General features: G+C 42.8%; 1 protein-coding gene and 1 pseudogene across 1 annotated transcript in view; one reads left to right on the forward strand and one right to left on the reverse strand.

Moving 5' to 3' along the window:
- gdpd4a (glycerophosphodiester phosphodiesterase domain containing 4a) overlaps positions 1-12552 on the forward strand; it is a 181627-nt gene extending 169075 nt beyond the window's left edge. The window contains exons 15-17 of the mRNA XM_085794752.1: positions 4876-4958; positions 6458-6537; positions 12236-12552. Coding sequence (XP_085650878.1) covers positions 4876-4958; positions 6458-6537; positions 12236-12342 — 270 coding nt within the window. The 3' untranslated portion in view covers positions 12343-12552. The remainder of the gene's footprint in view (positions 1-4875; positions 4959-6457; positions 6538-12235) is intronic.
- On the reverse strand, positions 191-1986 carry LOC146975350 (uncharacterized; annotated as a pseudogene).
- Positions 12553-14924: the final 2372 nt, after the last annotated feature.

Below are 14924 nucleotides of genomic sequence, written 5' to 3' on the forward strand. Positions count from 1 at the left end.
GTGTCGCTGTCATTAAAGTGTCACCTATTCCTTTGATTTGAATGGTCTCATTTGTGAGAGGTAGTGGGATGTTTGTGCAGGAGCAAGCAGCACCGGTGTCAATTAAAATGTCAACTAATCGGCCTCCAAGATTAGATTTTACTTTTACACGGTTACCGCTCGAAACAATGCTCCCAATGGAGGCCACGCATCATTGTTCCTTCATTTTTTCTAGAGCAGCTAAGACGTCTGCGTAAGGGCCACTCACATCTGTGTCTCTCATGTTAGTAGTTTCTGTGTGATCTCGCAGAGATGTACCAGTTACTTTTCTGAATTTGGATCTTGACTGTGGGGCACCATGTAGTTTGAAACAACGTTCTATTTTATGGCCTGGACGACGACAATAGTCACAAATGATGACATTATTTTCTCCTTCAGCTACCCATTGAGTTGCGGCTACGGGGCGCAGTTTTAGAGTTTCTGACCTCTGTTCTATTTTTGTGGCCCATTCAACGAGTGCGTTGAATGTGTTGTGGGGTGGGTCCCCACCCAGAGCTAACACATTCTGAACGTGTGGTCCAGCATTGTTGCGCAGCATTTGTTAGAGGATTTCATGGTTATGGTTGCAATCCTCCACCCCACTGTATTCTCTGAAGGCTACCCACATACGCTCTGCAAATGCCTCAAATGTTTCTTTATTTGATTGTTTAAGTTCAAGGATTCTGTGCCACTCGTCCTGTGGTGGTCCTCTCATCTGAAGTAAAACCTCTTTTAGACGGCCATAGATGTCGTTATTGGTTTCTCCGAGCTGTCTCTCAAGAATTGTTCCAGATCTGAGTTCTTGGGGGATTTTAGAATGCAACTCGTCTGGAATGGTGAGCAAGACTATTTGCCACACATCTCGGGGTTCTAGGTTGTAAACAGATGCCTGAAGCATTAGTTTGTCCCAATAACTTTGAAAGGGCCCGCGGCGAGGCATGATGCCGACTACTTCTTTGTGTCTTGAACATTCTTCGCATGATAATGCTCGAGTAATGGTAGTGATGTCATTGTTTGCGTTTCTTACTGTTTTCACTACAGATATTTTGACAGATTTCTTGGGAATTGTGTCTGTTTTGAGAGTCTTCATTCGGCTTTGAGTGGAACTAGAGTGTTTAAACTTAGCATTACAAAGAGGGCCGTTGTCTTGATCATAGTACTCTATGCCTTTGGAGCTAATGACAGCCTCTTTAATAGCTGCCACTGGAAAACCAACATCGCCACAGTAGTCTTCCAGTGTGGAAGTGTAGCATTTGTCTAAGTTTAATTTTTGTTTTAGCCGTTTAATTTCTGCCTCCATTGTTTTGCTCTGTCTTGCCCAGCTGATTTTTTCATAATGGAATGCGTCAATTTGTGCTCTTAGGTTTTTTATTTCTTCTGATTGAAGTCTTTCTAAACTTTGGATGTTCTCCAAAGTACGTTCTCCCTCTGCTATCATCTTTAAATCATTGCGTCGGAGCAAATATAAAATCGCTGCAGGGAGATCGCGAAATTTACTTTTAGATTTTAATGCGACGCCTTTTGTTGAATACCAGTGAAGAATTTCACTGTTTTCCCATTTTAAACTTACGCCAAGATTGCGCAGACGGACTAAAGTCTCATAGACTTGCAAACCAACTGTGTCCATTACCTGTTCATCTATTTCTACACTCGAACATCCCTGTCCTAGTGAGTTGTGAGTTGAAACCTTTCCCCCCATCGGATTTCTACGGTCTCCGATCTATCAGTGGATATGTCGATCCGTTCTATACCATGTGTCTATATGTGATGTGAATTCAAACTTTCCCTGAATCTTTTGTCACAGCTGTAAATTTGCACTTACCACAGAAGCTGTCTGTAGACACAAAGGAATTCAAACCTCATTGTTTGATCCGCCAGAATTGACTTCTCTCGCCTTTCTGCTTGCTGCAATCGCGAGATCACGTCGGGGTCACCAAACTGTAGGGGAGGAAATATTCATCAATATTTAACAATATCTCCCCAATACGTGTCTTGTCTTTCCGGTGTTAAGATGAGGTTTTCAAAATAAAGTAAAGTAAATACTCGTTTAATCTGACTCCATTTAAAAATAACTTTACTCTTTAAAAGTTAAAAGTTAATCAATCATTTAAAATATAAACATTTTAAGAATCAATTCTATTGTTAAGAAATCTGGAATCAGTCTTAGTTCAATGATGGTATAGATTATTAAAACCACTCAGTGACCTTCTTAACATAGAAGAATAGCCCTGATGCCTGGGTTGAAGTATTCAGAGGTATAAGAACATGATACTCAATCTTATCTGTTCAACTCAGAGGTTAAGGGTGTGAATAGCGCCCAGTGAAACTTACCATTTAACTAAGATCTTTTAGACTAACTTAGTTCAGGGATGGCAGATATAGACTTAAACTATCCAGTGACCTTCTTAACATAGAAGAACAGCCCAGACACCTAGGTTGAGATATTCAGAGGTCATAAAATATAACTCAATGGTTAAAGGACATGATACTCAATCTTTTCTATTCAACTCAGAGGTTAAGGGTATGAATGTTACCAAATGAAACTTACCATATAACTAAAGACCAAATAAATATTCAATAACAGATTCTTAACTATTTAGAACAAAGTCTCAATAAGGCAATATTAGAAATGAAGGGTTAACATTCCAGTTTATTGTGATGTACAAAATAAACAAACTATAGCAAATAGTAACAATACTTAAGAAACAGATAATGCAACATACTCGATGTGTGGGAGCTCTGGTAAGCAGATCAACTCAAAGTGAGGTTCTTGCTCTTTCCCTTAAATATCCAACCAGAACAGAAACACCTCTAATTCACATAACAATTGGGACTTTGCATGGAGATACCATTCGCATCTGGAGACCTTTGATCATCAGGGGGTCTTTTCATACTATGACAATGAGTCACCTACACCTTTGTACTTCTTGCACTGAGACACTTGAGTGATTAGAGACAGTCATCAAATGGTGAAACTCTAACAAAGATAATTGATTAAATCACTAATAACTAGGGGTGTAACGGTACACAAAAGTCACGGTTCGGTACGTACCTCGGTTCAGGGGTCACGGTTCGGTACGGTTTCGGTACAACAGACACTAATTGAATGTAAAACTAAAATCTGTCTTGTGTTATAAAAGTTAAACGAAAAAAGAATACAAAATAAAACAAGTGCATTAGGAGTGTTATAATGCCATTCATTCATTATAGAGGGAAAAAAACGTGCACTTGACAACTGGCAACTATTATTCGAATTATTAAATTATTATTATTATTAAAAAATATTATTAAAAAAACAAAACAATAAACTGACATCAATGTTGGTTTACACAGTTAAATTAGACTAGCAGTTACTTTGGTGATGTTTCTGGTCCTGCCTGTGTTCATAAAACATATTAGGCAGCTACACGCACATCCCCCAAAAAACTGAAGACTAGGTGCTGGACCACCAAGAAAGACACAGGTAAGGAAAAAAGGAGACCGCACACTAGTTAAAAGCTCCCGTGACAGTTTAATGTCACTCACACGTTTCAGGCATCAGCCCTTCATCAGACAAAATGTGTCTGATTATATATAGTGTGCGGTCTCCTTTTCTCCTCACCTGTCTGTGTTCATGTCAAGAGGCTTAAAAGCTGCGGGATAAGTTGTTGCACACAACTTGTCTTTTTACTTGCACCAGTGATTGACATGTCGGGTTGAACATGCGCTACGTGTTTGATGCGTTTCTAGCGACGCAGCGCGCATCCGTGAAACATCGCCGACGGACTTTGTCCAGTGGACCAGTCGCGAGCATGGATGTATTATGGTCGCGAGCCGCCGCCGCCGCCGCCGCCGTTTGTTTCATTGAGAAGCCACAGTGACATGAATGAAGCAGACAGCTCTCCTCCTCTAACTTCACTCTCTCATCACTTCTCTTCTTCGTCTGCTATGACGGCTGCAGGCAGCTTCGAGGCTCATTACCGCCACCTGGATTCGAGTGAAGACTTGACTTTTTTTTTTTTTTTTAATATTCATTCAGACGTATTCGTCGTGTGACTGTGTGCACCGAACCGTGACCCCCATACCGTGACGGCACGGGACGAATACATATACCGTTACACCCCTACTAATAACCAAAAGGTGTAAATACACAAAGAGGTTACATCCAGGCTGAGGTAAAACTTCCATTGTTTCAGAGACAACATTTCAGGGTGGGGGTCTGACTGTCTTACAAGTGTGGTTATTAGAGGAGGATGGGGATAGTTGGACTGTTATCTGTGTATTGTATGTGTTTGAATGTGTGATGAGAGTAAGAGAGAGTGTATGTGCTGTTGATCCCTATTGTGCACTTCATGGTTTGGCGCTCTTGTTCCCTGCTTTTATTAGTGTATTCTGTCAATTTTTAAAATATTATGGTCATTATGTCACTTATGTCCTATTTCAATGATTTTAATACTGTATCCCACTTTACCTGCCCAGGGACTACAGGGGGAAATTAGCAATTGTTGCTATAACCTGGCTCAGAGCATCTCTTCTTGTTTTACAAGATTAAAGTGATAGTCCCTGTTTTAAATAAATAAATTCATTCATTCATTCCACCAGAGCGTTTTGGAGTTGTTGGATTGTTGTGAGAATTAGGACATGAGGCTGAACATATTCCAGTGAAAACAGCAGACAGAGAAGGCAGGCAGGAGGACTGGTTACATAAACCAACTGTCTCACCACCTCCTTGCCTGTCTAAATTGAAATGAGTCTGATCAAGGTTTTGGTGTGTTCCAGTCTTGGGGCGATGCATCATGGTCACTAAGTAGAAAATCATATTCATGTCTGCTTTTTCAGTAAATGTAACAAAGCCTTTCTCTCTCCGCCCCCCTCCAGACTCCAGAGGAATACAGCCTGATGTGGATTCTGGCTGATGCCATGTCTGCCCTCATCATCATCGGCATTTTCATATTCCACTGGTGGGCACACACACACACACACGCATGCACACTGACTTTTACATATGCTGTTCTCATAATTACATCCCCTAATTGTTTCTGTGGGTTTTACTGGACCATCCAGACCGTAAATCACCGAGTGTTGGAGTGAATATAATCAAAAGTCCCCTATTTTACACATTCAGTGTTTATATAGGACGAATCTCCTTGTTGTTTACAACTACTTCCGGGTAGAAAACCAGCATTCGAACAATAGTGACGGACGAGAGTTTCGCTATATATAGGCTATCTAATTTTTCATGTTACTATATCGCCGTTTAGACTAATCTGATGTTTGTAAAGTCTATAAAACCAATGATTCAAACATTACTATTTATGTGTGCACATTTTTGTAATTAGTCATGGTTATCAGAGATTAGCTGGGCTAACGGTCAGCTACCTGTTTAACTTTAATAACTCAGTGACTCAATAAACGGTCCACGAAAAAATATTTTCTCCAGCGGATATCTTAGTTACAACATGATTGAGCTAACTGGAGTAGTTTCATGTCGTGTCCGACAACGGGAGGGTTTTAACAGCTGACGTCCTGGTGTTAGCTTAGCTACCGCCGTTAGCTTTAGCTACCGCCGTTAGCTTTAGCTACCGCCGTTAGCTGTCCCTGTCAGCTGAGCCACTGATGCTTTCTAGACATCGTGATTCCCCCAAACTGAATAAATACAACACATAGCAACACAAAATACACACACAGAAATAGTAATGTTTCTTCAATCATTTCAGATTTGTGTGAACTAGTTAGGTCAACGTGTGATCCATGTGGGCACTGCTTTCATATGTCTGTGTGACTCTCTCAACTCAGGTTTAATGTTTCGCATGATTCAAATGTCTCTTTTTTTTCTTTTTCTCTGTACTGTAGCGATCGTAGTTAACGAAAATGAAAACTAAATAAAAACTGCAATGAACAATGCAAAACTAAAAACTAAAACTAAACTGCAGATAAAAGTAGCTTAGTTTTTGTTTTCTTAAAGGGACAATGAGGAGTTTTGGGAAAGCAAAGTGTTTTCACACTACATTTCCCATGAGCCTCAGCGCGCACGGTGAAATCCTTGGACGGGCGCAAGACGGACGAAAGCTAAAACATTTGCCAAGAATGTTTTCATTGATCAAGAATGACAGTCGGAGGTTGGAAGACAATCAGATACCGTCGTAGTTCCGACCATAAATCCGGTGGCGTTATTCCCATGACTCGCCAGGCAGCGTCCGGAAACCGAAAGTAGGAAATGCTGGGCGAGTCGACCACTAAATAATAATAACAAAATAACTATAAAGACGAAATGATATATTAATCTAAATGGACCCATTAACAAGTGGTAACGTAGATTCATCCACATTAATGAGACTCTTACAACCAAATACAAACTCCTTGTTGTCCCTTTAAATGTTCTTATATTTTCCATAAATAAATATATATATATAGTATATATACGTGTGTGTGTGTGTGTGTGTGTGTGTGTGTGTCACAGGTGGAGAGAACGAGGTTTACCCTTCTGGTCCGGCAGCCATCAGACTCATGAGAACGGACCGTACAGCAAGTTCAGGACAGGTATGCATGTCTCTGTTGAGGCTTGGTGTGGACACTGTGTTGCTCATCATCCCAGAGGCTGATGCCTCGTCTCCATCCTGACTGGAAGCTGTGTGTAGGCTACCCATGAGGGCACAAACAGCTTTGTATGATTTGAAAAAGCGTCGTGGCTGTAAAGGATCTTTCTGCAGCGAAGAGAGAGGAGAAACCTTAAAACTCTCAGAGTGAGGAATGTTTTCCGCAGTTGACATCTGTAAATTAGAGACTTCCGGAGTGTAACTTGGCTAAAGTGGTAAAGGAAGTTTCCTGGGAGCAACATGAGTACATCAGAATTCATTGAGGTTTGAGGTTTTAATGGAGCAAATATATTGTGAGGAAAGCAGCTCTAATATCTTGATGTTGTATGTTTAGCTTGTGATTGTGGAAAACGTTATCAGAAATGCTGCTAGTTGTCCCATAGCTATCCACAAGTTTCCGAACGTCATCTATGGTCAAAACCGGAAGCCGGTTTTGCCGGTTTGGTGGAATTGTACGTTTACGTTTCCATGGTTTTCAGTCGTTGTCATAGTTTTTTTTTTTTAAAGTATATTTTTTGGCTTTTTTGCCTTTATTCAATAGCTCATAGTGAGATAGACAGGAAAGGGGGAGGCAGAGAAGGGGAATGACATGCAGGAAAGGTCTGCCCGACGCGGGACTCGAACCGGGGACGCCTGCGTTGAGGACTGTAGCCTCTACATGGGGCAGCCGCTTTAACCACTGCGCCACGCACCGCCCCAGTCGTTGTCATAGTTGCGGTAAACGCATGGATCTATTAACCCTGGCTTTTAACATGGATGTCAATTTGTGTGATATCCATCGTTAAAAGCCAGTGTTGGGTAGTAACGCGTTATTAGTAACGCCGTTACTTTTTTCAGTAACTAATAACGTAACGTGTTGTTTTTTTAAAATCAGTAACTCCGTTCCCGTTACCAAACGCTGCGTTACTCCGTTCCTTTCCGTTCTTTTTGTGAGGTTTTACAGCGGCACACAAAATTCCTATAACATTTCAGCGATCAATAAAGTTTCATTGAATTGAAAGAAAGACAGAGCACAGACCTTTTACAGTCTATGGCAGAGACACTAAGCACTAGTTGGTGGCCGCCCTCTAGCGTCCCACACGTAATCAAACACGCTACATGAAGAGGACTGGACAGGTCAGAGCGATTCTCTGGGCACGGCATGACGGCGAGCTAAGGTAACTTTGCTAACGCAGCATCCAAGACCGAAGCCGTGTCTCAGTTCAGGCTGCAGCCCCTGAACTGGGGCACAGCTCGAGTCACAGCGAGCACACACAAGCACCCACTCCACCGAGCAGTAGCGGTTGGAGTCCGACAGACGGACTCGAATTATGACGCCTGAAACGGTAAACACAGCTGATCGATCGATAAAAAATTACCGCTGGAGTGAATTTACTTCCGTCACTGAAAACAGTCTTAAACGTAACTCGAGATTTTTTTGCAGTTAGGTCAAGCTGCTGCTGACATCATGCAGCATGATGATGATGGTAAAATTGTACAGATAAAAACACGTGTTTCTTCATCAGCATCAGTAGCTACAGAACTGAAATGACGGCTAGAGGGGAATTCAATCAACCTTTATTTAATGGGAGCATTGGAGAAAAAAAAACCTTTTAAAGTAACGAAAAAGTTACTTTCTCAGTAACGCATTACTTTTTGGTTTAAGTAACTGAGTTACTAACTGAGTTACTTTTTTATGAAGTAACTAGTAACTGTAACTAGTTACTATTTTTAAGTAACTAGCACAACACTGTTAAAAGCTGCTGTGATGATCCATGCGTTTTACAGATTTTCATTGAAAAAAAAGAAAGAAGTCCATGCATTTACCACGACTACCGAAACCATGCATAAAATTCCACCGGAAGAGCAAAACCGGCAAAACAGGCTTACGTTTTTGACATTCGGAAAAAGGTGGATACTAAAATGTACTTCATATCTATCTTAGCCAATCACAGCCATTCATCTCAAAATGTCAGATTAGTCATTTCACATAGCTGTGACAAGACATAACATATTCTCTTGTTTGCATGCAGTGATTTCCTGCTCTGTGTGTTGTGTGCATATTTGGTGTGTGTGTGTGTGTGTGTGTGTGTGTGTGTGTCAGACTCCTCTGAGGTCGTCTGTGTTCGCTGGAGCCCCCTCCACTCTGACCCCCCTGCTGGAGCCCTCACCTCCCTCCCCCTGGTCTTCAACCCATACCTGCATGTCCGCCCTGCATGTCAGTCCTTCAGTCCTTCAGGAACCTGTTTGACCTGTTTGCTTTAGTGAAGCAGCTAAACGCTGTATGAAGCCTCTGCTCATCATTATCAATACACTTTACTTGTTTATGATGTACCCAGGGGGCAAAGCAAAAAGACAGACACGGAGCATTGTAAAAGGTTTGACAGCAGAAATGATATCTAGGAACTTGAAGGAGTAAAACCTGTGTGGACAACCCGGTCAACTAGCTGCTGGAAAGCTACAGGGGCCAAAACCCCTTTCTTGGGTCATTTTGCTGGCGAAATGATGTAAATGCAAATATTTAGGTACTACTAGGGATGCAACGGTTCTCGGTAAAATACCGAACCGTTCGGTACGGCCTGCACGGTGCAATACGCTCTTGGACCGCGGTATTTCAGATTCAGCGTCCATCAGCTCTTCCTGCTTTACAGGCAGCTGTGCCGTATATGTGTGTGCCTGGCCGTTTAAGGCGAAAGCCCGCCCCCGCGAGTCGATGTCCAATCACTGTTGAGCCTCCACACACTCACAGTGACTCCCCCCCTGCTACTGAAAGTGCAGCAGCTCAGCCTCACACACAGAAGAGGGAAAAAAAACAAAAAAAAAAACAAACAGGCGGCGGCATGAGCGGTCGCTGATCGCAATCGCGGGGGAAATTAATTATTTATTAGCGCGATTGTAGTACCTAAATATTTGCATTTACATAATTTTGCCAGCAAAATGACCCAAGAAAGGGGTTTTGGCCCCTGTAGCTTTCCAGCAGCTAGTTGACCGGGTTGTCCACCCAGGTTTTAATCCTTCAAGTTCCTAGATATAATTTCTGGTGTCAAACTTTTACAACGCTCCATGTCTGTTTTCCAAAAAACTGGGATTTTGCCCCCTGGGTAAAGTATGGAGTGAGATGTATGTGGGATTTTGAAATTACTTTGCCTCAGCAAAATGTGTAGAAAATTCTCAAATGCACCAGAATCGGCGTTGGTGTGGATCGTCTGTTGTCTCACCATTGTAGCTGCAATGAGGCTGAGGCTCAGGCTGCCTCGTTTGAGTGTTAAAAAGGCTGAAGTTTTACATGAAGAACTGCAAGACATGACATGACACCCAATGATCTCCAACAGAGACTAGGAAATAGTTTGATGTGGACAAAGCTCTTTGTCTTTGGCTGAAGCCAGAAAGCCTCAGTTTTCTCTACAGCTGTTTGTGGGCAGTGATTTTTCATCATGATGAATTCTATTACTCAGTTCATTAATACACAAATGATTTATGTTTTTTATCCATTCAGTCTGGGTGATTGACAAATCACCTTTACCATTTGGCACTTTTATTTTAACCTTCAGGGCCCATCAGGGACATTTTTGTCCTTTTTGGCAACATTTGTATCTTCTTTTGGCTACCATTCTGTCTGTGTTGGTGATAGTGACACAACTTTTTATAATGAAGCTTTTCTCATGACAAACTGTTGATGTCAAGTTGTGATTTTTTTTAACAGGGCAGTAGAACACAGTGAAACAAATTTTGCATACACTGCTTCGGGAAAAAAATGTCCACTTTTGAAAAACTCTAACAGATTAATATTTTTTTCTGCTTTTTTTTCTTTTGCATAAATCTCTTAAACCACTTCTCCTCTGTCCAAAACTACCAAATATTCAATAATTCTGTGGATTTTAACCCTTGAAATGCCAGTTTGATTCCTTGATGTCACTGGCATGCCTGTATTTCCCAAAGGCAGGCCTACAGTTAAGGTCAAAATTATTAGCCCCCTTGGAACTTTTTGATAATTCTCTAAAATAATGCCCAATGTTTGCAATATTCATACAATTTAATTCAGTAAATCATTCATCAATGACATGACCCCTTTTTGGTACACTTTGGAATGTAAAATAAATATTCAAGATTTCTTTTTGACAAATCTGGTCAAAATTGAGATGGTCAAAATTATTAGCCCCCATGGGATTTTTTGATTTCAAAACAAATGCACTCAGTTTGAAACCATACCTGAGCAGTCAATTAGGTCTGAAAACACACCTGAGCAATCAATTAGCACTGAACCTTATTTAAGTGACTCCAAGAAGCAGAGTTAGTATCACTTGACCACTTGAATGAAAGGGATACTCTGACATCTTTGTAAGAAGCAATATCACCATGCCAAAAAGCAAAGAAATCAGCCTGGACCTCAGACAGAAGATAGTGGATCTTCATCATCAGGGGGAAGGATATACTGCCATTTCCAAGCGTTTCATGGTGTCTAGAACAGCTGTCCGTTGCATCATTGCAATTGGTTTGCAATTGGTTTGGGGAGCCATGTCAGCTGCTGGTGTTGGTCCGCTGTCCAGAGTCAATGCAGCTGTGTACCAAGAGATTTTAGAGCACTACATGCTTCCATCTGTTGAAAAGCTCTATGGAGATGATGATTTCATTTTCCAGCATGATCTGGCACCTGCCCACAGTGCCAAAACCACCAGTAACTGGTGTACTGACCATGGCATTACTGTCCTCGATTGGCCTGCCAACTCCCCTGACCTGAACCCCATAGAGAATTTGTGGGGTATTGTGAAGAAGAAGCTGAAAGACACCAGACCCAATAATGCAAATGAGCTAAAGGCCGCTATTGAAGCATCCTGGGCATCCATAACACCTCAGCAATGCCACAGGCTGATTGCCTCTATGCCACGCCGCATTGATGCAGTAATCCGTACAAAAGGATTCCCAACCAAGTACTGAGTGCATTAATTGACATTTTCAAATGTTTGATTTTGTTTTGCTGTTATAAATCTTTTTTTTTTACTTGGTCTGAGGAAATATTCTAATTTTTTGAGATAGGATTTTTGAGTTTTCTTAAGCTGTATGCCATAATCAGCAATATTAAAATAATAAAAGGCTTGCAATATTTCAGTTGATGTGTAATGAATCCAGAATGTATGACATTTTCATGTTTTTAGTTGCATTACAGAAAATAAAGGACTTTATCACAATATTCTAATTTTCTGAGACAGTCCTGTAAGTATTTTTCTTCAAATCTAAACCCTAACATCACAGAATGCATGATTGTTTTTTTTGTATAAACAATTAGATTAAAATGTGGTTTAATGGGAGTCAATGGGAGGCAAATTTAGAAATCTGCCGCCACAGAAAAACTAATGACGCTACAAAGCCAATATTTTGAGGAATCCTTGACCTATCAAAGACAGATTTTTTTTTTAAAATCCCCCAGTCACTTGACATTTGTTTTTCAGGAAATAGCTTTTCATTTATTACCTGTGGAGGTTAAACTTCAATGAGAGGCATCAGCAGCAGCGTCATGATACAGTGCAATGAGTGCAACACCACAATCATGACAATGTGATACAGATTATCTTCAAGGAAATGAAGCGTAGGCTACTTATGAGAATTTTTATTCCAACTCTTTGTGTAGAAATAATAAACTGTTTGACGTTTCCCTCCCTTTGCAGAACTGAGTGACGTTTGGTCCGTCTCCAGTGTCCCCGTCCGGCCGGATTTACGGAGCACACCCAACTCACCCAGCAGCCCTCACCTGCCCACCATCACAGAGGAGTAACGGCAGAGAGGACAGAGACAGAGAGAGAGGCAAGATAGAAAAAAGGGATTGCCCAGAGAGAAAAAGATATATAAAAAAAGCTGCAAGTCTTGAGCATTTCTTCAGTTAGAATTCAAACACATTCTTGGTTCTTGAACTCAATTCATCAAACACATGTTGCTAAGTTTGTATAATCTTTTTTCCCCCAGTGAAGCCCTGAGAAAACAGAAATGCACCATGTCACTGATCATAACTGTTGTGTCTGTCTTTGAACAACCTTCAAATAAAAGAGAAAAGACAATGGGGACATTCAGAGATTAGGACAAAGTGACCAAAAGCAGACATGACTGTCTCACAGGTTGACCTGAACCAGACCTCATCAGTACCAGAGCTGAGGGATCCTGGACCTGAGCCCAGTAATGACGTCACCTTCTTTACTACAGTATAACCTCATCAATGCCATTGACAACGGTTCTGTGTCTTCTCATTCGCCACCAGCTGAGCAAGATGTCAAAGAAGCTAAACCTCAAAGAAGGAAGAAAACAATGAACATAATATATGATGTGTGTGTGTGTGTGTACACACATAACTGTAGTAGCACATGAGTGGTTTTCATGTTTGTTGATAAAAACAAGGTTTAAAGCTATGGTCTACATTTTGAAAGAGGATGAGAAAAATTTGAAAAAAGCACCTCTCACACACCCCCGCCCCTCCCCTCTGAGCTCGTATGGCCCGCCCCTCGGGACCTCCTCGCGACACGCCTCCCCCCCCTCCCCTCACAGAGCAGAGCGGAGCAGGCAACAAGCCTGCTGCTGCCTGCAGAAACCAAACGCGCTTTGAATGCAGAGTAAAATGTCATATTCACAGTCACAACTTCCACAATAAAACCAAAGATTACCTGTTCAACATAAACTCAGCACCGCCGCTGCTGCAGCCTGGGTCTCTCTGCACCGCGGCGCCACGGAGCTCCAGGCCCCGACTCTTCCTGCTCCTCTTCCCCAGACACAGCACCCTGTCCTGGGTCACCCAGCGCCAAGAGTCTCCCTGTAGCATGAGGCTGTGCTCGGCGCTAGCCCACTAATACCGCCTCGTTACCGGCAGCTGGTGCACAGCGGCGGCATCGGGGCTGGCGGCGCCGCTGTGCACCAGCTGCCGGTAACGAGGCGGTGCCAGTACCGTCGTCGCCGTCCCTGGCAACGGGACCGCGGCGACCGCTGGTACGAGCAGCGCCGCCATTAGCAACCATTAGCACAGCCTCATGCTACAGGGAGACTCCTCGCGCTGGGTGACCGGCCACAGGGTGCTGTGTCTGGGGAAGAGGAGCAGGAAGACCGGGGCCTGGAGCTCCGCAGCACCGCAGTGCAGAGAGACCGGTCAGGCTGCGGCTGCCTGCGGCTGGAAGCGGCTGTGTGTCGGGGAGAGGAGGAAGACAGGAGCTCAGCAGGGCCGCGGTGTGCAGGGTGCAGAGCACCCCGGTCAGGATGCGGCTGGAAGCGGCTGTGTGTCGGGGAGAGGATCAGGGAGACTCGACGCGACACCGGTACCGGTAATACGGGCAGCAACACATTCTGTGCTTCTGTACTGTGCTTCTCTGAATCCTAGTGGGGCTTTTTTTCGGCAGACCGACCGGGGGTGGGGGGCAGCAGGGGCTGAATTGGTGGGTTCATGTGTCTGTGTCTGAGCAGCTCAGAGCGGTTACAAACTACTTGTAGTTTCTAAGCGGAGGGGGTGGGGACGAGGCGGGTCGAGGAGGAGCAGGAGAGACGAGGGGATTGGATGGAGGGTACGAGTCAGTGGTCAATTTCTATGCAGGCCCACGGCTGATAGACTGAATGGATTTTTTTGGTTCTTTTTGCTATTTATATTGTGTATATCGGACCACAGGACCATAATCACTGTATAAATGATGTTAATAATAATTACCAATGCTCCAAATCGTAGACCATAGCTTTAAGAGAAAGCTCTGATGCTGGTGGACACTCTGCAGAGCAGGAGACAAGTGGACATGATGAAAGGGACTCCTACATCCTCTGTACAAATTCCACATTTTCATTTCCAGCTGCACTGATGTCAGGTGCATCTGGATCTCTGTGTCTTGAGTTGTTGGATGTGATGTGTGAACTGAACTGAACAGAACGCTGTTTAACTGACAGGATGAATGTAAACCTGAGGCTTGAGAAGGTGTTGTTAGTTTAAATACTTCTGTTACTAAAGTGAATGTATTATCAAGCAGGGCCAAATATTTAGGCTGGGTCTTTTCACTTAGGCTGCCGGTCTGTGCCAAATGTCATGTGAGCTGCTCTAAATAAAGATAAGAAACCACCAGACCTTCAACTCTTTTACAAGGCTGCCGATGCAGCATCTGCCTTCTTCATACATGGACACCATTCTTTCAGGAAGTGGAACTGCACTGATGTCCAAACTGGTTTGATTTGTTGTCTCAACCTCTCAGTTGTTCAGTCCAGGAGGTTGGGGTTGACAGGTTTCTGCTGCAGGAGGGTAGAAAAGGTTCTAAATTCTGTCGTAGGAATGAAATTTAGAATGTGTGTAAGTACAAAAAAAATCCGTATTTATCAAACGTGCGGACACCGGTCGTACGCACA

Source organism: Trachurus japonicus, chromosome 13 (genome assembly GCF_045865225.1).
Source record: "Trachurus japonicus isolate A0001 chromosome 13, Traja_1.0".
Lineage (NCBI taxonomy): Eukaryota > Metazoa > Chordata > Actinopteri > Carangiformes > Carangidae > Trachurus > Trachurus japonicus.